The sequence below is a fragment of the Acipenser ruthenus genome, chromosome 24, assembly GCF_902713425.1.
Source record: "Acipenser ruthenus chromosome 24, fAciRut3.2 maternal haplotype, whole genome shotgun sequence".
Lineage (NCBI taxonomy): Eukaryota > Metazoa > Chordata > Actinopteri > Acipenseriformes > Acipenseridae > Acipenser > Acipenser ruthenus.
The window spans coordinates 4260751-4286710 of record NC_081212.1 but is presented as its reverse complement, the minus strand read 5'-3'; the positions used below and the strand labels follow the sequence as shown (position 1 = coordinate 4286710).

General features: G+C 38.0%; 1 protein-coding gene across 3 annotated transcripts in view; it reads right to left on the bottom strand.

The window, feature by feature from the left end:
• The window catches only part of LOC131700523 (calcium-binding protein 8), a 41066-nt gene extending 28639 nt beyond the window's left edge, over positions 1 to 12427 (bottom strand). Inside the window, exons 1-4 of one of the 3 annotated variants that reach the window (XM_058998284.1) lie at positions 12361 to 12427; positions 6931 to 7055; positions 2103 to 2246; positions 219 to 331 (exon numbers count right to left, since the gene is read on the bottom strand). In XM_058998284.1, the coding sequence (XP_058854267.1) occupies positions 219 to 331; positions 2103 to 2246; positions 6931 to 7055; positions 12361 to 12398 (420 nt within the window). In that variant the 5' untranslated portion in view covers positions 12399 to 12427. Of the gene's footprint in view, positions 1 to 218; positions 332 to 2102; positions 2247 to 6930; positions 7056 to 10490; positions 10655 to 11494; positions 12144 to 12360 lie in introns of those variants that run through there. The other 2 variants (XM_058998285.1, XM_058998283.1) reach the window with 2 other exon arrangements.
• Positions 12428 to 25960: the final 13533 nt, after the last annotated feature.

Genomic DNA, 25960 nt, shown 5'->3' with positions numbered 1-25960 from the left:
CCTTGAGACTTCATGTGCATGATGATATTAAACCTCAACACTGCTGAGTAATCATGTAAACCTCCTATCAGAGATCAGAAAGAGAAAGCATCATATTTCAAAATCTTTGAATCTAGTTCAAACGCTGAGCTGGAGACTTTTAGACACTCTGTCTCAGTTTAGTAAGTCTTTTAAGCTTTCAATCAAACAAATGGCAATAATGAGTTTAAGCTTTTTACCTGCCAGAATATGCTGTCTATCGTTTTCCCGAGGAACCCTTCCCTCGTTTCGGAAGACAAAAGTTTTGGGCCCAGTATTGTCATAAATTCATCAAAGTCCACATGGCCATCTCCTAGAAATGAGAAGAGCAAGTTTAATGTTCTTCAAACAACTGTTTAATTCACTTTATCAGTGCAGTCAAGACCTTACAAGGATTGGAGACAAGATTATACTGCCTGAAATACTGCACTACTACTATTAGGTAATCTGGTCATGCAGTGGTGACCACAGTGTATGCTTACCTATCCATCCCATGATATACATTACAACTGGTTCTGCATCAGAATGTGATGGAAGTATTGCTAAAGATCTTGTCTCATGAGTGGTTCACCCATATCCTTAAAACACTCAGATTTAAAAGTCAAGTCAAGTTTGTATTTAATGAGTAGTAGAGAATCGGCCTAATGGCATTCTCTACTACTCAGAATACTGTAATCTGTACTTCAGAATACTGTAATCTGCCAAGTGTTTAACCTGTAGTATTTTGTATTTAATCATATCCTGATGTAACTATCACTATTATCTGCTGTATTATTGAATTGTGGTTTGTCACACTTGTACTTTACTTGAACAAAAGTTATTGTATTTCTTGCTCTTATTGTATTACTTGTATTGTAACACTTAATGTATTTGCTTACGATTGTAAGTCGCCCTGGATAAGGGCGTCTGCATGTCGAGTTTGAGCATGGTCTTGTGTATCTAGTGGCATGGTCAATGCAAGCAAAATACGGAAAACAAAACTGTAGAAAATGAAAATTACTGTTACATCCGTTGGTGACCACAAGAAAGCTTCCAGTCAGACAGCACTGACTAGAATGAGTTCTAAACTCAACATTGCCATGACCAACTATACCCAGGCACACTAGGCACCAAAGTGAACAAGACAGCCAGAGGCTAGAGACTACATCAAAACAGAAAGCAGGAAGCCATTTGCGCCAGGATTTTATCAATGCAAACGTATGCGTTTGCAATCACAGCCATCTCCTGCAACGCTGTTACAAAACTGCTGCCCATGCAAGATGACTATATCTTACTAATTCGAATTCACTCTACTCTGAAAGTGACCCTTTAAATCAGGGACGTCTGCAAAGCTAAACGACTTTGATTTGACAGTGCGTCTGTAATGGAGTGCTCATTCTCAATGCAATGACAATTAAAATGGAGGCATGCCCTTTGCATTGTGGATCGATAGAAGAGGCACACTTGGAATCAGGGATAAAGCAACTCAAAGTGTTGGATGGATACTATTGTTGAAGTTTCTCCAAGTGGATTCCTAAACGAACTGTTCTGTAAATTAAAATTCAAAAACTAAAAAGTTTGATATTGGATACAGCAATGAAGTGTGCCAAGGGGGGGGGGGGGATGATTCAAACTGGTTGTTATTTATTAATGTTTTTATCTGCTGAGCCAGTCAGTGGCTGCTCAAGAATGCAAAATGACGTCCATGATAAAAAAAATGTTACATTTACTATGTGTCATCACACTTCAAACTTAATCAACTGTACATCAAAGCCTGGACAAATGTCATTAGCACCGCTGTTCCTTGAGGCTGTATCTTATCACAGAGAGGAAGCAGATGAATGATAAGATATTCTTGTCACCAAAAGATCCCAGACAAACTTAAATAGATAACTAACTTAAAAATGTTGTATAATAATGACATTGCTGTGACGTGTTCCTCTATAATTTTGAAACTCCTTCGTTAAAATAATGCCCTCTACCTCCAGTCTCAAGGGACTTCCTTTATTACCTTGTAGCTTGCCACAGCATTGCCATTAGCCCTTAATTATATTATATAGGTGACTGCACTCATAGTGGGTTCAATGGGTTATATGTGTACTCACCGTCCATATCCAATCTCTGCATAATAATGGCCAGCTCCACCTCACTGGGCATGTGCCCCAGCGAGCGCATGGCCATGCCCAGTTCCTGCTTCGATATGAACCCATTGCCATCCCGATCCAGCACCCGGAATGCTTCCCGCATTTCTGCCAGGAGAAAGGAAGAGAATGGCTAGCATTATCCTTCCCACAGCGAGTTCGTCCTTTGTCCATTCTATTTGGGATGGTCTTTATTTGACTGAACACAAGCTCAACAAAGCTATTTATTTTGCTCTCAATAAACTTTCAAGCAGCAGTACTGTATATTGAACAACTTAGCACAAGCACACAGCTGTGGGATGATAAGATAAATGCTATCAATCGTGCAAACTGAGGGCAGTGAAACAGCTGTTTGAATCTTTGTAACCTCTTTGTATTGATAGCCATTACAGTAGATCTTGCAGCAACAAGGCAAGCTGACAGTACCCCAAAATATAATTGCATTGCAATAACTGGGTAATCACCCAGATTCCAGACCCTAACTGGCCTTGTGAACATCATCTTGTTACCTGGTGTAATTGCATGATAACACAACGACACAGGCATGTTCCTTGTAATTAAGCATTTATTACACTAGTAGTTACCATGTAATAGCATTAACAACAAGCAGTTAAAACATTATCAAGCACATTATTACACAACTGTGTATGGCTGGTAGTTTAAAGTGATATGGAACAATTTTGCTAACAAGCTAAGTTATAACTATATTGTCTTTACTTCTAAGGCTATTGACAACATGTTTTTTGTGTTTGTTTGTTTGTTTTTTATCCAAAAGCACTGCTCATCCATAAACACTGAATCACATGTTGGGAGGTCAAAACACATGAAACTAAATCTAAAATGTTTTGGATAATGCCTTTTTCAGTGTAACGGCAGGAATACTGTAGACTTTAAGACAAATTGCACAGAGCAGCATGATTAATATGCATGCTGTAAGCTGGAACTGCTGCATATCTTGTGTCGGCCAGCATCCACATCTCATTCTATGCAATACTGTCATTAAGGTTGCGGTTTGATCCCATTGGCAGTAAGGTCTATTGATTTGGCTGAGTTACAATAGGACGAGAGCAGCAAATTAACTTAAATGTTTCACTCTTTAAATTAATTAAGAGTGAATATTCCTGCCTAATTGATGTTCTTATTGACCAGCCGCAAATCTTTAATTAATTTGTAAACCGGGTAGTTAATAACAAAAAAAAAAAAAAAAAAAAAAAAATGCTAATATGCACATCCAAATGCAGCAGCTGACAAAAGCCTGGAAGGTAATTCAAATCTGATTATTACTAAGTGACAGTGATGGGGTCTACTTGCCAGAAGAATGCAGAAACTGTAAATCAGATATACTTTTTTTCTTTAATTCTCATTTGGTCACACTTTAAATAAAGGTTTGCTCATGATCAATAAATAATGTATTTGTGTTTTGGCTGCAGTTATATTGCTCAGGCAATTTGCAAATTCTTCCTCAGTACATAAACTATGCATATTGCAGTTGATTTAAAAAAAATGATGTCATTACTGAACATCTATAAAAATGTATCTTGCTTTATCTTTACTTATAACTGCAAAGCAGCCATCACATTTGTAAAAAGAAATTAAAATAAAACTGTTGCTAGCAGCACATAACTTTAAAGTACAGTGCCCCCCCCCCCCGAAGAAAAAACATCTCAGAAAATATGTGGAACTCACCACTTGATTCAACATAAACACCTCTCTTTCGGTTATTAACAGCGGAATAAGTTACAGTATGTTGTGGATCTAAAATGACTGAAACCCCAGCCTGCACACTCAAACGATGTGTTGTCATTGGCCTAATGGTGTGTCAATCATTCCTGGTGTTTATATATATATATATATATTAATGTTTAATTGAGCCAGTCAAGCCTGGTGGTTCAGGGAGAACATCATTGGCACACACTCCATTAACAGGATAAAAATATATTTTTAATATTACGGTTGGACGGACCTGTAGGCTCTGGACCTAGGCCCACAGACAACTTGGGGCCCAAACCTAAAAAATGGTGCCCCAGTTAGGCCTCCATCCCCAAACCTACTATGCCTATTCTATCCAGTCTACCGTGCTCAAAAGTTTCATTAATTTTTTTCTGTGACACCTCTCAGTTGTTTTTGAGATCCTACGTGCACCAACGTTTTCGGTACTGTACTGTACTGTACATGGTTTAAAGCAAGTATGTTGGGCAACATTCAAGCCCTGGGCACTGTACTTTAAAACTATTGCAACAGCACCCTAGCAAACCTAGTAAAATACTAGATATACCGTAATTACTATTAGTCCAGATTATAGTTAACATTGATAGTCACAGCTGATCTCTAGGTCATTTAGGCCTGACGTATTTTTGTCAAAGAATTTATCAGTAAGATTTGTTTTCAAAAACAGCTATAATTTAGAGTAGCACTTGACCTTTCAAATATAGACAGGAGTGTGGAACAAGCCAGGATGTTCTGCTCAGTTCAGAGCGTTCAAAACTGTAGAAATACAAACCAATTACATCTTTTAATTTTAATGACAAGGTCTTCCCTTGAAAAAAAAAATTAAAAGAGTGGTCTTTTGTATGCAGGACTGATAAAAAATAAATAAAATGATTTACTTACTCAAAGGTCAGTGCTTGATACTTTCAAGACATGTACAGAACAGGGAAGAACTGGAACAGAAAGACAAAGCATGATACCTAAGAAAATCTAACACTATTAGTCAAAGAAAAATATATACTACTATTGCCACCTGATAGTAAGGTTCTTAAAAAAGTGTGCTATGTAAAATCAATACACGTTTTTACATGACTGCCGCACTGATGAACACAGCTGAGCTATGGAAACACTGTCCCAGCACAAGTAAAAAGGTGAGTTGATTTGATACGGAATGGCCAGTCGGAGGAGGACACTTTATTTTCATTACCCTGGCTCAGTCTGTTCTGTGGCATACCTGATAAATGCATTTCAGGAGCACTTCATGATCTATATTTATAAGGCTTTAACTATTAATGTCTGTTTTCTAATGAATATACAGTTTGATTTTCATGAACAGTTTAATGAATATCATCAAATGGTATTAAATCTATCAAAAAATAAATCCTTCTGTAAATATCTCATTGGTTAAAGCTTTGTGAATATGGCCCTATGAGTCAGTAATTCAGATGCTATTTTGTATGAATATGATTTTCAATTTTAATTCTTATTGACTTGCTGAAATACATAAAGGTCTATTCATCACACCCCACAGCTTACGAATGAAACCCTTAATCAACCATCCATCATGACCTGGCAACTTCTTTAAAATGTGACCATCATTTTATTTTCATAGCTTTCAGACCCTGATCCATTTTCATTAATTATCAATAAATCATTACAAAGCTTTAAATTGGCATTTGTTATATTTGCTTGTGAAATTTTGTGCATGTCATATAGAAAAAGCTATAAAGTACAATATTATTGACCTTGTTTACCAATATTACTTAAACTGAAGCTTTTGGATCCCCTCCTTCTGACCTTTGAAACTGATTTGAAGAAGATGAATATTAGGGAAGCTACAAATGAATATGACCTTGCATTTTGATCTTAAGCAAAAGCTTCCTTCAAAATAAGACAGACGGGTCTGCTTTGTAATTAACGCACAGCCCACACTCCAGATTAGCAACACCACGGTCTAATCATACAGAATATATAATACTGTTTTGCTTTTTTTATTGAAAAAATATATATAAATATGCAGACATTTTAGCTGCTGTGTGATAACAAATATGTCTTGGGAACTGACTATTTTTATGTTGCAGTTTCATATCATTAGAGTTTTCGTATTTGCTTAATTAATACTGGCCTTCGTAAATCTATTGTTAATGGGTTTGTAAAGCTCAACGGGAGAAAGCAATACACAGTAGACCCTATCAGTAATAGCTTAACAAAAGCGCAAGTGATAGTGATGGAGGGTGGCAGGTGATGACTGATATGTGTAACTCCTGAAGCTTGGTCAGATGTTAGGACAAATTCCTCATGGGTATTTATGAGCAAGATGTGCACTGAAATGAGTGTGGAGACACCAAGCCCCTCACAGCAACAAGGAGGAAAAGCTGGTCAAACGAAGAAAAAAAATGGCATGATTAGGCTTGGCTTGCCACACACGGGTCACAGTAGAGGCCTGATGGGATTGATCAACCACAATGGAAACAGTGATAAAGAGCGAGAGGGAAATGTGCAAAAAAATCTGAATAACCACCGACTATGCCCAATGCAAAGTTTGCCCATTTTCTTTACTGAAGTGAGTATTATCAAAAACAGAAAAAGAAAACCAAATATCGCCAGCCAGGGGTACTACAGGTAACACATGGAATGGAAAAGGTTGTACAGGATGAAGAATAGTATATCATAGCAAATAACATGTATAACTTAATCACAACCAATAGATACAATAGCTTAATCAATTGGTGTCAGAGCTACATTCCCTGTTTGTGGAAGAGCTTATTGCAAAAAATGTCAATGCAAAACTTTGATCAAATTCAGGCAGCTAATACAATATTAGGTGTCTATGATTTTTATTCTCATAGCCTTTATTAGTATAGCCTTAATAACTTTTGATAGAGAACATAAGTACCATGTAGGATATATACAGAATGAGATATTCTACTTGGAATAGGTCAAAAGGCTAAAAGACGCTAGTAAAGTGAGGTATAATACAATCAAACTGACTCACAAGTTAAGCACATTTTTAAAAATAAAAATCCAGTCGAAAAGGTGCATTGTGAACTTTGCAAACTGTAGTACAGGAAAGCTCTGCCCTTACCGGCCAGCTCCTCCACTGAGATGCTGGCTAATTGCTCACTGTCGCTCTCATCGGAGAGCGAGCGGCTCAGGTAATTCCCCTTGTACAGCAGGCCTGCGGTTACATGGTGGAATGGCATCTTCCCCCTGGGCTCCCAAAGGAAAGAAACACAGCAGTTAATTCATCTTCCTTTATGCCTGCTTAAAGAACGAAGCTTCACCTCTTGCCTCACCACAAGAATCTCACTATATTTACTTAAAGCTCAACAAAGATACAGCCGTACTAGTGGAAGTAAGACTTGAAGCTTATTAATAGCAGGAGAAGGAGTCAGAAGATATCATAATGTTTTGGCTAGCAATGTGCTGAAACAGCCAAAAATGCTATAGTCGTGACACAGCGGTTAGTAGGTTGATAAAGTGGTACGCAGGTTTCAGGGGCTGGATGTTTGAATACGCTTTTGAAATTTAAATGAATATTCAGATATTCTTTTATTTTGAAATAGCTGAAAAACAAAAGTATAATTCATACCATATTACATTAAAAAATAAATCTCTCAGAATTAAATGAATAACCCATCGAGCTGCCTTTTAAAGAAAGGAGAGAAACGCTCTTCTGTTCAACAGAACGCATGTTGCAACACTACTGTACATGCATGTATTTTGTATGACTTGAGAAAAACACTTCAACAAAATATTGGTATTGGAATGTTTTATGGTTGGTTTGTAGGCATGTTGCCAGAAGAGATATAAAGTCCATATTGAAGCTACATAACATTGTAAGCTCCTCAAAGACAAGCTGTGATATATGTACTGTGCTTAGACAAATCATATTGCATCTCCAGGGTCATCTATCCAGGGTTCGTTCACTAGTATCCTGTAATCACATACAGCAGGAAGGTCATTCAGTGTGCTTTGGACGGTTTCTTATTGCCTTATTGCCATCCCTGCTTCAAGGATGTTGAGGATGGAAATCTGCAGCAAAGTCATAACTTTTAAGACAGCTTCTTGTGAAACTTCAGTAAGCTGTGGCTACGTAAGCTCCTGCCAACTGAGCACCTAATACAGCATACATATATGTCTTGCCCATCATGACTGAAACTTGAGACAGGGAGGTGCAGCTTGTATATATTGCAGAGGGCACATCTAGGGTGACCACGGAACAAACCAATCACAGCGCAAAAACTAAGGAGTAACCGATTTGCATTCAGTGTTTTGTGCCCAGCAGATGCCGACAGAAAGATCCACACATCTGGTCCTGGGAATTGAAGCCAACTTGACAAAGATTCGTTCTGACAAGTTTACCAGAGAAAAATCTCTTCCAAACAGTCTCGGTGCTGAAGCAATGAGTCACCGCTGGTTTGCCATTATGTCTCAGGCTTTCAGTTAAGACCCAGCACTGTCTGGACATGTGGGCAGATTGATCCATTCGCTCCGAGGTGCATATCTCCCCTTGGAACGCCAGGCAGGCCAGGCTAAATCTGTTCTGGACTGGACGGGGTCAATTGTTTTTCCTCCACCTGTTCAAGCTGGTACCATAAACAATTAACAGTTACATGGGAGGCAGTTTGAGAAAATCATACATGGAAAACAAACAAGCGTGCTAGATATAGTGGGCCCTCATAGGATCTGATACACATGGAAAGAATGTGGCAACAGACAAGTTCATTTTTGCAAATATACCCCATAGTAAATATGTCTTCATTGGGTGCCACTTGTGGGCAAAGTTCCTATCTAATAGACCGTTGTCCTTTCACAAGGATGGTCCCATCAGTGATTCTTCTTCTCCAGTTCACTGCTGACACGACAGCTCTTGGTTGAGCTCTTGTCAGCATTCCTAACAGGAATGATGTAGGATTCAGGTCCACGGCCTCTTCTCAGTGCAATGTGTCACAATCACTGACATCACATTTGCAAGCCAGACTTGAGCAATCTTCACATTAAGTATTCAGGATCAGAAACAGCAAGCTAATAATTGGCTGTCCAGCTCTGACCATCTCTTGAATTGATGCTGGGACAGCCCCAATTAAACCATCCTTGTAAAATACTAACTATTTAAGTGGTCCCAATGGGTATTAACTGAGAGTTTTGACAGATCTGGCTAGCTAATGAACATTGATTTGTAGTTGATAAGCAGGGCCACAACCAGTTGACATTCTACCAAGGTCAAACTGAGGTTAAAAGCTCTAGCTGCAGTATTTATATGACTGCTTGGTATTTACTATTCAACCTGCAAGTCTATGTTACACGGCAAACCAACGGAGAAAATTAAGGAGTCTTTTGTACTTTACCAGAATTTGTACAAAAAAAATAATAAAACAACCACCGAGGACACGACCTGGGTGTCCTTATAGCTCGTTACGGCCATATTGATAAGTTGTGGGCTGGACTTCCTATTTTTATTTAAATCCCAATTCTCACCACTGACAGGAATGCCCCCTGATACCCAGCAAAACAACATTTCCGAATGTAGAGTACTGCTGAGAAAGTGGAGTACAGGCCAAGCTAATTTACCAGCCTTCTCACCAAGGCACATTCTGTTATGCATTAGTCTTCTGCATGACATGCCATGGAAAACAACAGATGGCAATTTCTTACTTCAAAACCGCTGAGCAATGAACCATTAGGGATTTTCATTTTAGAACCTGTGGTGGAAAAGGAACCCAAATGCCCCCTGCATTACACCTTTACAACACACACTAATCCAAGAGTGTGCTACAATATTATTCTTTAAAAATGAGCCTGAGAAACACTACTGACCTCCATGTACAATTCTATTCCAAAACAGTATTCCTTGCTGAATGTTTACAATATTCTTCTAGAGTTTCATATTCTCTGTACTCCATTCCACCGGAAAGCACACTGTATTGACCACCCAGTTTGTTTACATTGTTTTAGCTACAGGAAGTTTCCTTCCCCCGGATCATCATTGTTACTAGTCAATCCGAATGTCATACTTAAAACATAACCTTACAATGCAGTGAAATCCTCAATATATATATATATATATATATATATATATATATATATATATATATATATATATATATATATATATATATAATGCAAAACCTGAACAACACACTGCAGCTTGAACTGACGTCAACGCAAAAAGGCAAGTTACACTGTTTAAATTTATTGAGCACCGGCTGGTAAATGACTTGCCAGTCATCTGGGTAGAATAACTGCAGATTCAATCACCCCCACCCCATTAGATGGCAGTCTAAATTGAACAGCCTGGGCCAATAGGCTGCCTATCTGGATTTTAAAATGTAGATCCTCACTCATTTAGCTCAAATAGAAGTCCGGCTAGTACTGCAGAAATACAATCCTACAGGAACCCGGACTGAGGGTCTATACTGCAGAGTAAGAGTTAATACCTGCATGGCATAGTGAGCTTTACTATAAACCTACTGGGTTACTACGACTACTCCTGAATTGTGTAGTCCTCTACAGTATGTCACACTGGACTCAGGTGTAATTATACTCAAAGTAAAAACTTGCAATGGTTAACACTGCTATACAATCTGTTACCCAGTGTACTGCTACAAAAGCCTTTAGCTACAGCCCTTGAGCACTGCTTACCTGTATGGGTCATACACTGCTGGGTATTGGACTATGACTGATTCAGCTGTTCTGGTCCCCGTCATGTCACAAAGGGTGCATGGTCCCTGTTCCTCTGAATCCCTTTCAGTTGTCTCTGTAACCTCCATCTGTCCGAACGGCAGCCCAAAGAATAACAGGCTGTCCCCCAGGCAGGTCCGCACTAACTACCTCTCAGATTAGTTTTGTTCCCCCCACCCCCCCAAGACAGCATAGCTACCGGAAATCCTTTGTTAATAATTGAAGACTGTAAAGCAGGTGGTCAAGTGCTCCCACATTACAACACATGGTATGTACAAAGACCGGGCTGGGTATTAGGTCATTCCGATAGACGTACTTAAGATTAGCAACTGAATGGAACTGAATGCTGACTATACATCCCCCAATACAAGCTTATATTATGTTTAATTTATTCTTACTATATTATACAACGTTATGGAAGTATTACTATAATGTTTAAGTATAAATGTGTTATTGTCACATAATGTGATGTTACCAGTTACTCTGGCAGTGGATTTTTGCAGGTGATGGATGCTACAGCCTCCCAGGAATTCTTTTTTTTTTTTTTTTTCACACCGGTAAGAAACACGCACTCAACAGTAAGCAATAAGCAACGATTTACCTAAAAGCAGTTCAATATGAACAATGGCAATGCTTTCGCCATGCTTCTCGTATATAAACCTGCTTGAAAAGGGAGATTGTGTGAAAACACTACAGCAGTAAAATTACTGACTTTGGGGTCGTACAAGGCAATACGGAAAACATAATGTTACTCCAGTTAGGCAATTTATTGAGGGCTCATAACTGAATGAGCCAATTTCAACTAAATGGACCATTAGCATTACAACAGGTGTAAAAATGAGCTGAGCTGTGAGCGCTATACGGTTGTCAAGCACTTTAAACGCAGGGTATATACATTAATATTCATCATCACACAGTAACACGATGCAATTAAACACAACCGATCATTTATATTAACGACTTACCTTTAAAGGTGGGTTTGTCCCAGAGAGGTTTTCTAAATCCTTTGCCAGGCAAAACTACGAGGATAGCGAACGCGAGTGTGTAGTCCAGTTGAATCGATCTATTTCCCGTCTTCACGATCCGTACTATTGTTCCATCAACACAAAAGGTAGCACTGGTGCCTTATTCGATGACAAGCGCTCAGTCCATGTGGATTGTAGTACATGTTTTAATGCCCCATTTCCAATCTCAGCAAAGGAACAGAAGACGCTTTCCTTTTTAATTAATTTAATGGCCTTTTTTTATTCTCCAGCATCCCCATATTAAAAGTTACACAGATATATATTGTTTTATTTTTAATGTTGTTAGGCCTATATTATTATTATTATTATTATTATTATTATTATTACTGATTTATTTAATTAATTCCTCCGCGCGTCACTGTCTCCCTTTCACAAGAACTCCTGGTGAGTCTACTTGAAGCCTCTGAGCTCTGAAGGAAAGATACGCTGGGGTCTAAATAAAGACAGTGAGAGTATTATCTTTCTCTCAGATTCTCTGTTTTCTATCCAGGAAAAAAAAAATGCGCATGCCATTCTCTCCAATACTGTACAAACTGTTTCCACAGTCCCCACACTACATTTAACCCGTAAATTGCCAACTGTATTGAACACCGGCGTTAAAACAAACCGAGCGCATTGACGGTAGTGCAACTCACGAGGCAGCTGGTGCCGCGTACATTCTATTACGTTTTATTCTAGTCGTCATAGGCAGGTGGACTAATATAATACACTTAACAATATTACTTGTACCACAGCTGTAAGCTACTGTATTCATTTTAGGGCATTGTGTGTGCTAGCCACAAAGATAACATATTTTATTTACATACCTCGATACTGCATATCCCTTAAAGCTTGTATACAACATATGCGTAATTACTTCAACTGGCTAGACTAACGATATATAGAACAAACATTATATAGCACCGCCATCTATTTGCAAAATTCATTTAAAATGTATTTGTTCTTGGGACACCTATGTTTATATTGCCAGATCCAAGTATTTATTTCTGTTTTATTTCACCCCTGAACAAAGAGGGCTAGTGGATGCCATTTATAACTACCCACTGATGCAAGCAGTATCCGGGTAATTTGACTCACAGAGTGAGGTAATAGCAATAATGTTTTAACAGGTGCACATGAAGTATTTTGGAATGTCTATAGGATATCCGTGTTAAAGTCTAACGTAACGTTTGAGGTGAACTGCAGCTTTAATATCAGAGAGGACCTGGGCTATGTATAACACATTTTGCTCTAGCAAATCAATAACGAAAGAAAAAAAACAGCAGTATCTGCGAGCAGCAATGTGAATAAAAGAAACAAGGACGATGGAACAACGTGGCCCGTTTGTGTCGTTAAGGTCCTGTCCACCCACCAAAGGACTGCAAACAGCTGGTAACAAATACCTTATTTAGAACCCAAACATTTCACCTACTAGCCCCAGACTCGTCAGCTGCACAGGTACCTATAGTAACTGGAGACTCAATGCTTACAGTGTAAGGTCAAGGCCAGGCAAGCCTAAAACCAAACAATACAGTCCTGCCCCAGACAGGTGAGACACCAGGTGCACAAAAACGAAACAGACGGCGCAGTGCTGCATGGGAGTGTTATAACAGTTGCATGCTAGCCAACATTTGGAAACTGTTCAGCGGGACGCTCGTCTCCCCGGGGAGGGGGGTCATACGCATCATACACATGGGAGGAGTCATACGCAAAAAACACTCATCATATAATATACGTATCCCCCCCCTCAACATCACAGTAAAAATAGACATAATGAAGCGTTCTTACCTTTGTATAAGTTAGTGATCAGCAGATGTGTCAGGCGCACGAAGAGCACAGCGTGTGGTTTTCACTAACTCTGCTGTACAGAATAAATGATTTTTTTTCCTATGGTTGAATATCAGGACTTTCTTCCTATGCATCGGGACGCGGGACATATGCTAGGCTGTCCCGACCATATAGGGACTGTTGGCATGTATGCAGTTAACTATGGCGAATGTTGACGTTTCCCCCTGTGCCTGTAACATGCATTCACCTGTAATATGGTTAGCCACCGCTGTACTGCAGTACTACTTGCTGTGCAATGCTTTTACTACGTTCATAATGCAATACTACACTTTGCTACGCTTTACCACAGTATACTGTAGTAAATTCAGGACATGTGAGAAACACTCTTGGAAGTTCACCTTGTTTTAGCGTTCGTGTGTCTTGCAGACAATAACGCTAACAATTCTAAGAATCACTTGCAAAGTTTTAACGTGTATCAACCACGACCACGTTTTGAAATTATGTTTGGAACAATGTGTGTAATTCTCTACCTGTCTTTTTAAGATTGCGTGATAGTGTTTAATTCAGTAGACCAATTTAATGTACAATTACATTTCATGACCGACGACAGCGTCTGCGAACCGAGACCTCTAGTCTAGAGGGAGTTTCTGGCTGAGTTGATGCACGGTTTTAGGATTTATAGTGCGGTTTCTGGATGAACTGTTTTTAACAAGTCGTTATTATAATTAAGAAATGAAAGTCTATTCCAAAGTGGAGGACATCTGTGACTGTGTTGTTTTCAGAGAATTTGTGAGGTTAAGATTAATTGATAGCATTAAGGCCACCATACAAGGGGCGATTGTCGCCTGCGATATGTCGGTCCAACAAAATCGCCGGTCTGATGATAAATCGTCTCTCGTCTGCGAGTAACAACAGGTCGTCATTGAATATAGCTCCCCTCTATTCTGGGCGACAAGTCGCTCGGAATCAGCCAATAAGCGCTGCTGTTGATGTCACGTGGTAAAAGTCATTCTAACAACTTGGAGAAATGGAATCTGTAGTTACGTGGAAACGTGGGTGCATTGAGAAATATCCATGTTTATATAATTCGAAAATGAGAGTAGCATTATAAAAATGAAAGGAGCAAGGCAATTGAAGAAATTACCGCTGAGATTAACATGTCAGTGAGTTTTGATATTTGTGAAAAAAAAAAAAAAAAATATATATATATATATATATATATATATATATATATATATATATATATATATATATATAAATTAATGTCTCAATCGTAAAATTCTAGGTGATGCAAGACCTTTGGCGATAGCTGTATACTATCCGGTACATGCTTTGGTTTCTAAATTTGCAGGTGCAGTAATTGCATTCTGCGTATCTGGTCTGCATGTGACTGGTAATGTTCCAAATGGTTGTGTTTCAGAGTTTTTGGTTGCTGACACTAACCAGCCAGCACATGGATTTTCCCCGCTGACAGACAGCCTCATACCGAGTGAGCCCCTGGATAAATCCCCAGCACACCCATCTGGGGTCACTGGTCAGGTCTCACTGGATGGAACAAAAGGAAATGGAGCGGAGATAATGAAACGGCAGCATCATTTACTGTTTAGATCATTGATTTGCCAGAGGGGATGGATGTCATTGACGGCTGTTTTTAGCCTAATGTGTTAACAGAATTGAAAGCACGTTGTGTCCCTTAGGACAGAGGAAGATGTTTAAAGAGTAAAAGCACGAAAGCCATGTGAGGAGAGTAGGGCTTCAAAGCTGTCCATGTTCCATCGTGTCTCATAATATTGCCAAAGCGTTTGCTTAAAGGAAAAAAGGAAAAAAAAACACCTGTTAAGTTTACAAAATTAATAATATAATGCAAGATCTCTTGCAAGACCTCTACCTACATTAAAACTTGAGATAATGTTAAGAAAAGTCATTCAGACAATTCCCCATTTCCATAAAGTCTACGACAGGTAATACTGAAATGTTAATGTTGTTAGTGTCACGTCTAGGGCAATCAAACAAAAAAATGATTTATAAAATCATACTTAAATCATTATTGAACTACAGCAATAAGACCCTCCATAATCTCAAATACAAGCTGGAATGGACTGTCATTGCCAAAGCACTGAAGATTGGAACAGCAGAAAATGCAACTGAGCTACAACACGCACAAAGCAATTGCATCTGTATGCCTTCCGTGAAAGTTTTCAGAATTTCACAGTCATTTTTTGGCAGATAAGTCCATCTCATTGTAATGCTGTAATGGGACAGTTGGTTTATTGTGTGGAGCTTTCAACACAAAGATGTCAGGACCTTAACCTTCATTAATAGTGAATACCATTGGAAGGATAATCACTCAGTGGCAATATAAATAAAACATAACTTGCAAATGAGCAATGCAAATTCTAATAGTCTTTTGAATTAAGAGCATTTCTGGAGGCTATCTCAAGGGATGCTCAGCCACAAGGAACAGTGGGGGGGCTGAAGGTTTCCTGTGCTCTGCAAGTAATGTAAGACAGCTCTGCTACAGGAATGCACAACGGGATAGGTAAGTATGTGTAAAAACATTTTGTTCCCCCAAAATAAAGAACTCCTCTGAGGGAATTGGTACTGAACACTTTTTCAACACTAGTATTTGATACTACTGTATTCTCTCTGCATTGTAAAACACTGTGACTAAAATCAGGCATGCAGTCTCAAACAAACCTTCTGCTATATACTATATAAAGACAATAGTAAGTGAAATTGTCATTTTATTTCCTCTTAATTTTTCCCATGATTTTTGCATAGCAAACAGTGCCACTTGGAGGCCGGTCAATGTAGCCTGAAGTTTGGATAAGAGGGAAGTTCGGATAAAGGGTTCACTATATGAAAAAGGGCATTTGCAACTAAATCAAATATTTAAAAAAAAAAAAAAATTTAAAAAACATAAAAATTGATAGAAGAAATACAAATCTTTCATATTTAGTCGTGTTTTCAAAGGTTGCTGCAAGAGGTTTGGTAGCATGTGTAATCATCTTAGTACCTATTGTTTTTAAAATCATTAATCAATAATTAAACTAATAGTCTTTAGCATTGTAGTTATCAGCTGGATAACAAAACCAAGAAAAAATGAAAAACTTTCTCAACAGAATATTATCTAAAAAGCTTATGGAAACCGCTTGGCTCCACTCTGCGAATTACTCCCTAGGTTACAGTAAATCTGACTATGGAGAGCCAAGAACGCATTTATCAACATATTATTGAGATAAGAAACAAAAAGGCCAAATGACTGCCCTGTGCAAACAAAGCTTGACTTACTGAAGCCCACAGAATAGACATTCTATACTAAACAGAAGCAGAAATTACACTAAGAAACCATTTTACTTATGTAAATTGCATATGTATTAAACATCACCCAGTGCTACATTTTTCTTGCTATCCAGCTGGATTTTTTTTTCTAAAGCACTGTTATTTCCTGTTGCTGGACTCATAATGGAATGCTTCAGCACTTTACAAATCTATACAGTGTGTCCTTGAATGCCATAAAACATGAACAGCTTTAAAACATGAAGAATGGGACATGGACAGACTAATTGAGGACTTCAGTCTGGAAGTAGGCAGATGACACACCACTAGTCTGACTCTTGATGTTTGAGTTTGTGTGCACTTTTACCATTAATTACAGTAAAAACCAACCATAGCAATAATAATAGTAAGGCAAATGCATGATTAATAACAGACCACACATACTGTAAGTAATTATATAGAAATAAGACCGTAAGTATAGGGTCATTATACGGTAATCATTAGGTAATTATTTTAGAATTAAGACCATTGATATGTTATGAATTGTACAGGGCATACATAATTCACCCATTTGGGTTTATATATTCAAATTATTCCTGTGAAATGACTACTAAACTGCAAGCCAATGTGGTAAAGTGCAGTGCAGTTGCCAAAGTGAAATGATCGTTTATGGGTATGGGCCCTGTCATTGACGTCTCGTTAAAATGTTTCATGAACAATTTTATCCAAATTTGATTACCGAATGGATCATTGGCATTGTTTTTAGATCAGTTATAGCTGATGTTCTGCCCTGTATTAACTGAAAGTGTTACTGTATTTATATTACTTTTCCATAAAGAAAATCAGTTAAGTTTATCTCTCAGCTTTTGTGTTTCAATATTGGAGCAGTTCACTTAGAAAATGGCGAGTTCTCTTTGCCCTAAAGCCAAGGCACCTGCTGTTCTCATCTCATAACTAACTGATGACTCACACAGCCTGCACTAACATCCAGAGAGAGGAGTCGGCTCAGTGTGTCCAATTACATGATATTACTGAAACATTCGCAAGACGCAGCAAAAATCAGCTTATTGACTGTCACAGTGTAGCCTTCAGTTTTAGAGAGCAGAATTAGCAGTGCCGAGAAAGATTCTTTGCAATGTTTACACAGCCATTAAAATAAATTCTTATATCATTCCTCCCAGGAACACATTCCAATTTAGCACTGCACATGTGATACAATGGTTGTGAAAAGCCATTGCCAATATAATTAGCTTTCTGCTGTAAAAAAAAACAAACAATTATTGTACTATGAGCCCAATCTATTTCTTGTCATTGATTTTTAGTGATTACACTGAAAAACATTGGTTTACAGGTGTATACATGTATTAAGGAAATCATAGTAGATCACAAGGCTTAGGTCTCAAATATTATTAGTAAGAAAATGCTTTTTATTTTAGTAGTGGACTTCTCTTGCAGCACACGACAACTGCTTATACAAAAGGAATCAGATTTCAAATTTTCACAGCTTTGTTTAAACAAAGAATCTGCACATAACTCACTGCCATCGGGTTCATTCAGAAGATTTATTAGACAGCTTCCCAATTCCTTAGGAAATGCAGCTCTTAGGAAACACAGCTCTTAGGAAACGCAGCTCTTAGGAAACACAGCTCTTAGGAAACGCAGCTCTTAGGAAACGCAACTCTTAGGAAACGCAGCTCTTAGGAAACGCGGCTCTTAGGAAACGCGGCTCTTAGGAAACGCGGCTCTTAGGAAACGCAGCTCTTAGGAAACGCAGCTCTTAGGAAACGCAGCTCTTAGGAAACGCGGCTCTTAGGAAACGCGGCTCTTAGGAAACACAGCTCTTAGGAAACGCAGCTCTTAGGAAACGCGGCTCTTAGGAAACGCAGCTCTTAGGAAACACAGCTCTTAGGAAACGCAGCTCTTAGGAAACGCGGCTCTTAGGAAACGCGGCTCTTAGGAAACGCAGCTCTTAGGAAACGCGGCTCTTGCTTACTGCAGGAAGAGCATTTTAATTTGGGAATTTAGATTCAATGCAGATAGCTGTGAACATGCTTGACTACGTTCCTGTGAAACATTTACACAATAAAGTGGGAATCTGATCACAACATCCAAGCTAGAATTACCACAGTCCAGCAGACTGCTTTAACAATAGTCATTTACCAGAAGGTATTGCTGTTTGAATTTAGTGAAACCATCCGCCTTTACCTGAATGCATCCTGACATAACTTGAATGTACTCAATAAAACATGCATGCATAATGTAATTATGAATCACACAAACAGGCACATATACCGGATACATGATTAGAACAATAATAGCCATTTTGTGAAGACGCACTGGATCGGTTCTGCACATTGAACAAGCAAAGTGAAATTTAGTATTTACATGCCCCGTGGCAAATCACTGTTTTATCAGCCTCTGCAGAACCTCATCAGCCACCTGTTGAGTCACTACACAAACCACCCCAATCACAGCTGGAGCTGACATCAGAGTATTGGATTAACCACAGGGGTTATTTTAATGCCCCTCATTCTTTTTTAACACACTGTGATTCATACATATTTTGAAGTACAAGGCTTGTTATCTATATAAGCAGAACTTCTCTGTTTGTACTACATACAGCTATGGCCAAATGTTTAGCATCTCTTAGAATTTTATGATTGAGAATGTTAAAAAAAACCCAGATATGAACATAATTAAGATATTTTATTTAACATCATGTAATCAAAGAAACTGCAATATAATATCACCAAAAAATGCCTTAATAGTAGTACAGTAGCCTGTTTCATGTTAGATTTTGAAATGTCACATTATTCAATTTTTGTCAAGTATCTGGAAAACTACAACGCAGTATGTAACTCAATATGTTACCGTAACATTATTCAGCAGATTTTATTCAACTTTATGAAGCAAAATTAGTTAATACTATAGGATGATGCAAAACTTATGGCAAATAGCTGTACATCTGTACTGTTTTTTGTTTCACTGTAAAATGTTGTCAGTATAAAAAAAGGTAATTTGAAAAAAAAATCTTTGAATATATATTGCCTAACCTCCTACTGTTGTTAGTAGTTTACTTGACTCAGAAAATGCTGTTGTGGCAAATATCAAGGGGAAGGAAGCTTGTGTCTCAACAGGGAATTTGAACAAAGTGAACTGAATCAATAAGGATACACAGAAGCCTGAAATAATGAAGTAAAGAAATAGAGAATTCTAGAGTACACTTGAGTAAATGTGGGATCCTACAGCTGATTAACCACTGATTTACTTTTTTATTTGATACGGATATAGTTTCTGCACTTAAACTCGTGAAGAATTGTTATACCAATACAATTCAACCATGTACAATTCAATCCAGTCTGGGTTTTTGTTCCGTCCAGGTACTAAATTAGTTAATTGAAACTTATCAATTACAGTTAACGAATGTAGGACCTGCTTGGAATAAAGACCTGGACTGGAATGGATCTCCTGAGACAGAGTTGTGCACCGCTGTGCTCGAGGTCACCATAGGACAGTTCAGGTTCTCAAACTCACACCACAAAGCACTGTGGTCCTTGTAATCTTAATATAAAAGTTACCTGAATGCAGGTGAACTTGGAGCTCTCTGGTCACCCTAACTGGGAGTGTGTGATTGGTGGATCAGGAAAGCTAATCAAGTTAATAAAACGGGATTATCTATTGTGATAGCTTGCCAGGCACACTTTTGTGGTCCAAGTAAATTCTCATTACTCTGGCCCTTGCACCAAATGAAAGCTGTCAAGGTGCTGTGAGTATAAAGGACGCCTGTAACCTGCCTGGCAGAGGCCTCATTCCTCGACTTTGTATTTATAAAGGGCAGGATATATTTGTTCTGTTTAGCATGTCTGGGTTGTCTAGAAGGAAGTGTATCTCAGTTAAGCGAGGTTAGCCAGGCCATCGCTGTTGAAAATTGATTTTTGTCAACCCGCTGGATCAGCCTGTAAAACGGTTACAAGCAGAAATCAATCCTGTGGCTTAGTGCCCTATTGAGATATGCTTTTTAAATTATGATCGTCACGTCTCAGTTTGTGAGGGTTTAGTTCCAATACTTTGATTCATTCTGAAAGTGGGAAGGGTAAAGGTGCCCGGATTCAACAGATGTAATGAATTGGCACCTTTGCCAATTGAACTGAAAGGAAAGGTAAGGCCTTGGCTACAGAGGAAAGTATAGGACATGTCAGTTTGTTATGATCTGTGTAATATGTTTTAGATTTTATAAAGTGATGCATACCTCTTTTTTGTATTGGTACAGAAATCTCGTAAGAACAAAACACAATAAAAAAAAAAAATCCTCACAAATTAATGAAGATGCTTAATACTGTTCAATTATGAGTTTATTACATATTTAATAGTGCATTTAAAGTCACTTTCTGGATGGATTCCATGTTTACATCATAAAATCAGCTTACATGAAATTGCAATTTACAAAAACGCCATAATCTGTTTGCCTGAAGTCATTGGAGTTGTAGATTTAATTATCAATGTTGCACATTATACCCGTGATTATCGCAAATTTGTTTATGTTCTGTCACAATGTTACAACAAATTCCTATATGCTTACTGTAATACTTCCATTGCTAATAACACGACAATGCATTGCGGATGTTTAGAATCACTGCATGTCCTAAACATGATGCACCTAGAAGATGTGTAAAGAATTATCGCGTGCATACATTAAAAGACATCAACATATATTAAAATAATATGAGTAACGCTTTTATTATATACAACATTAACTAATAATAATAATAATAATAATAATAATAATAATAATAATAATAATAATAATAATAATATATCACATGTTTATGTGGAGCAAGGTACAGCAGTAACAACGAACACTGCATTTCATTACTACACGTAGACTTCTTTAAGTAATGCCCTCTTATACAGTAACCAGCTGTTCAGTGACAACCCCCCACTGAGATTATTATTTAGAATCATCAATTCAAGTCAGGGACAGAATGTTTGGGAAAGATCCACCATAGCATACTAAACCTGAATCCGGGGGACAGGGTTAGAGCACAGCCAGGCAGCTGCCTAGGCGAAGCTGGGAGGAAAACGTCTTCAAGCGAGCACTCATGGTTCCGGCTTGGACGTTTGGCACTCGGTGTTTGTTCCAGTGAAATGCACATTTCAACAGTAGGAGCTCCAGGGAGAAAGCCTATTTTCAGGATGCGTCAGGACTGCCAAGCTTTCTTATCCGAATCCAACCGCGGAGACAGTTGCTTTTGACTGCTTGACGACAACACACTGGGTTACAAAAGAGATGCATCTGGGCTGCGTTTAGAGACATGGCAGGCAACGTACAGAAATAGTCTGCTACACACACACACACAGAGATATATATATTTGAAGTGCAAAGCAAATGAGGCTGTGGTCTCTGACAGAATTCACGTTTGTCCTTCAGCTATTTTGGTTCAGAGCTAGCCAGACAATATGAAGATAATACAAGAGTGAGCAGAGGATCGTGATGTGGGCTATAAGCAAACTAAGAGAGAAGCCCAAAAACACACAAAAAAATATTTAGTATTGAGAATACATAATATAATGTATTATTTTTCCAACAAATGCAGTGTTTTATAATCATAATTCTAATGTCCAAAAGGTTGGTGGATTTCAGTACTGTTTTTTGTACCTTTTGTCATTTATGTACAGCTATGGCCTATAATTTTAGGATTGAAAAACAACTATATGAACATAATTTATATATTTTATTTAACATCATGTAATCAAAGAAACTACAAAATGATATCACAAAAGTCTACCGGAAGCCATAATGGTAGTACAGTATTTCATGTTAGCTTTTGAAATGTCAGTTTTTCATTAAGTATATGGAAAACAGTTACAAACGTGGTATGTAATTCAATTAGTTAATGTAACATTATTCATACGGTTTCATTCGACTTCATGAAGCAAAATTAATTAATTCTATAGGGTGATGCAAAACTTTTGCCAGAGCTGTACACTGGACTCTAGGTAGTAAGGTTGCTATTCCATCAAGGAGTGTATCAACGTCACCCAAGATGGAATTGCATGCCTTTTCCGTACAGTTTTAGTGAACTGATATCTTTAGCGTAATACATGGTAATGTTGTCTCTTCACTGAGAGATTTCAAGGGCAGTGTAAAGTGGGTCTGATGGAATTTCATGAATTTGAACATGAAAAGCACTTTGCTTAGAAATGTCAAGTGGCTGTTCTTAGAGGACTCTGTATATGGTTGAACCTGCCTCAAAGCAGTATATCTGGTGGAACTCCTTACTAAAAGCTGTGCCTTAAGTACTGCAGTTATGTTTCCTTTATTGCAGGGATTTAATGGATACCTTTTCTAATTGGACGCGTTCTTTTTTAAATCTAGAGTAATCCATGTACCAGGGAGGTGTGCAAATTAATTTGAAGCTAGTTTCACAGACCTGGATTAGCTCTAATCTTAGAGCCTAAATTAACATGGAGTAGTCCAAGATTAGTGCTAACTGGGGTCAGTGAACCTTGCCGTCAATGTCTTATTCATTTTTTGCTATGGAAGGTTATAGGTAAAAAGTATTCAATCAGTGTCCGGTGTATTAACATCCATTGAAACAGTAGTTCAGGAAAACAGCCAAGTGTTTTCTCCCTTCTGTATCTGCTGTGCACTGAATGTGCTTTCAAGCAGTTATACTGCAGAGCCAATTATTTGCATATTTATAGGGAGTCAGCCATATATCTATGCAGATGGTTTAATATTCTAACCACACACAGAACTGTTGCTGTACTGTGCATGATATTAATATCACTGTAATTATTAATATTAAGAGGTGACATTAGCAATTTATATTTTATAATGTTTATGCACTACAGTGGGACTGAGTATTGGTTGCTACATTAGTGTGGGAAACACATAAATGAAATCGAGGGGATTTGGTTACTGTTATTTATTAAAATGACTGGTATACCCGACAAGTCTTCCTCAAATAGATTTGAAAAACATGTTCAGTTATGTGATTCAGCACTGTCCACTGCCAAGATATGATGTTAACATTTGGGCTTTTGGGAAATATTTCAGGAATATGGTTTTCAAATCCCTACTGACATTGAAAGGCAGGCAGGGTTGTAACACAGTATTTCCAGGTTGTTCGGCTACAACTTGAGTCAAAGGTGCCTGATTGCAAAATGTTACTGCTGTATGAATGCCGAAGTTACTGCGGTGTGTCAACTGTTCAGTTCATTATGTCACCAAAATATACAGTGGGAGCATCTCCAACCAAGCCCCATCTTCATGCTGATCAGTGTTGGTATTCAGATAGTTCAGATAATTGACGCTCGACACTGTACACTCCAATTATCCTCAAACCCACCCCCTGTCGAGCTGCAGTGAGTTTCAGTTTGAACCTGACGAGCGAAGGGGTCTTGAAGTATGGCGCCTTACCAGAACTGTAAATGTGCCCATGAAACACAGGAAGCAGCGGCACTTTCTTTAGGCAAGCTTAAAACCAGATATAGAGAAACATGGCAGTTACTCAATATTGGAGCAACAGAACACCAGGGGTTAACTTGTGCCGGACCGCACCGGATCCCAGATCCGGTACCTTTTTGTTTACAAATGAACCCCTGGCAAACACCATAAAATAGTAAGGGGAATATAAAAAAAGCTATTAAGCAGTTGAACATCAATGGGAAGATTAACTCTGGAGGAGGTGAATATCTTTTGTTGGTAGGTACCATAAATGACTTTTCAATTGCCGCACAGTAAGTTGAGGGAATTGTAAACTATTTTAACACGCCAAAATAATAAATGGGAACGTTCATTTTACTGTGAATTAAAAAAAAAAAAACAGATTTACTTCTTCACAGAAACCCATACTATACAGACAGAGCCTGCTCAAAAACAGATATATGGAAGCATCATGGGATGATCAAAAGGAACATACTGTTACGGCAACCTGTTCCTTTATGGAATCACATGCAACCAGCTTGCTGTATTTACATAACAGATCACAATTCCTGGGCAAATCAGATGCACCAGGTGGCTTTATAAGAACATTGGCAGCCAACATAATTGGGAATTGAGCCACTTTATAGAGCATTGCCTCTTAAAAAATCACAAGCCTTGTTAATTCAAGAGTAAACACTAGAACATGTTTTTTCTGTAGCTGAAATATATATATATATATATGAAATAGCTCCAAAGATGATCTAGTATGACTGATATATATGCAACACTTCAAAAGGGGTCAGGAATGAACTATTCCACCCATATCCCCTGTTCATGCAGCTGCCCCAAGCCTAACAGCCTTTATGTAATTCAATAATAAAGTTAAATGAACACATGTGGTAACTATGGAAACAGTGAAAGCATAGTGTGTATTCTGATCAAGTAATGCATATACAGAACCAGCACAATCATATACTCCATATACTCTTGTGTTCCTGAATGTGTACACAAGAAAACAAAACTAGGTACTGTACGTGTACCTTATATCAAATTGAAGTATTGCTATTCGCAAAAGCACCTCTTGAGTAGCGATGAGAAATGGCCTCTGTTTAGATTTTATTGTAGATTATATTCCTATAACATTGTTTTATAACTGTTGTTATGTTGAATTGGTATGTGTTGAGTTCTGTCTGTTTCTTTGGTTGTTATACATTAGGAATACCTATAGCACAATAGTTACGATTTCAAATGTCAACTATATTCAGAAGAAACCGTTTCCTTCTTAGTGAAAGATGCATTTAGTTCACAACCTTGACAAATGCCATTGCATTCAATTATGAACTATTATGAAGTTTTTGAAACTTCAGGCACGTTGAAAGCTGGAATTGGTTCAGAAAGTCCTTTATTTTAACTAATGATGAGGTTTTATTTCCATTCAGTAAATTCTGTAACATTGCTATGGATACAGGTTAGGGTTAGAGGTTTTGCTAAAAAGAAGCAGGCTTCAGCTTCTGTAAACCTGGGTTTGATCTATTTGAAAATGTGTCTGGGCTATAAAAAAAAAAAAAAAAAAAAAAAGCTGCATTACACTGAAAATAGGATTACAGCAAGGCATTCAGCATGAATAATTGGCTGCCTCACATCTGTAAACAAACAAATGGAATAGCAACAACGTTTTCCACTGAAACAAAATCAGCACGGTTATTATGTGGTGTGCATGATGTTGAATGATTTGTGTCATGTCGACGACAAGCCAAAAAAAAGGCAAACAGCAGCATTTTCATTGTCCCAAAACGGCAGCCAACAACTCTGTGCTAAACATATTTGGTAGAGATTTCACTTTACATCAGTTGCTACAATGGATTAGAGATCGCCTTCTGTTTCTGGGAGATGCAGAAAAACTACGTTTTCAGTTCTTATAATGTTATATT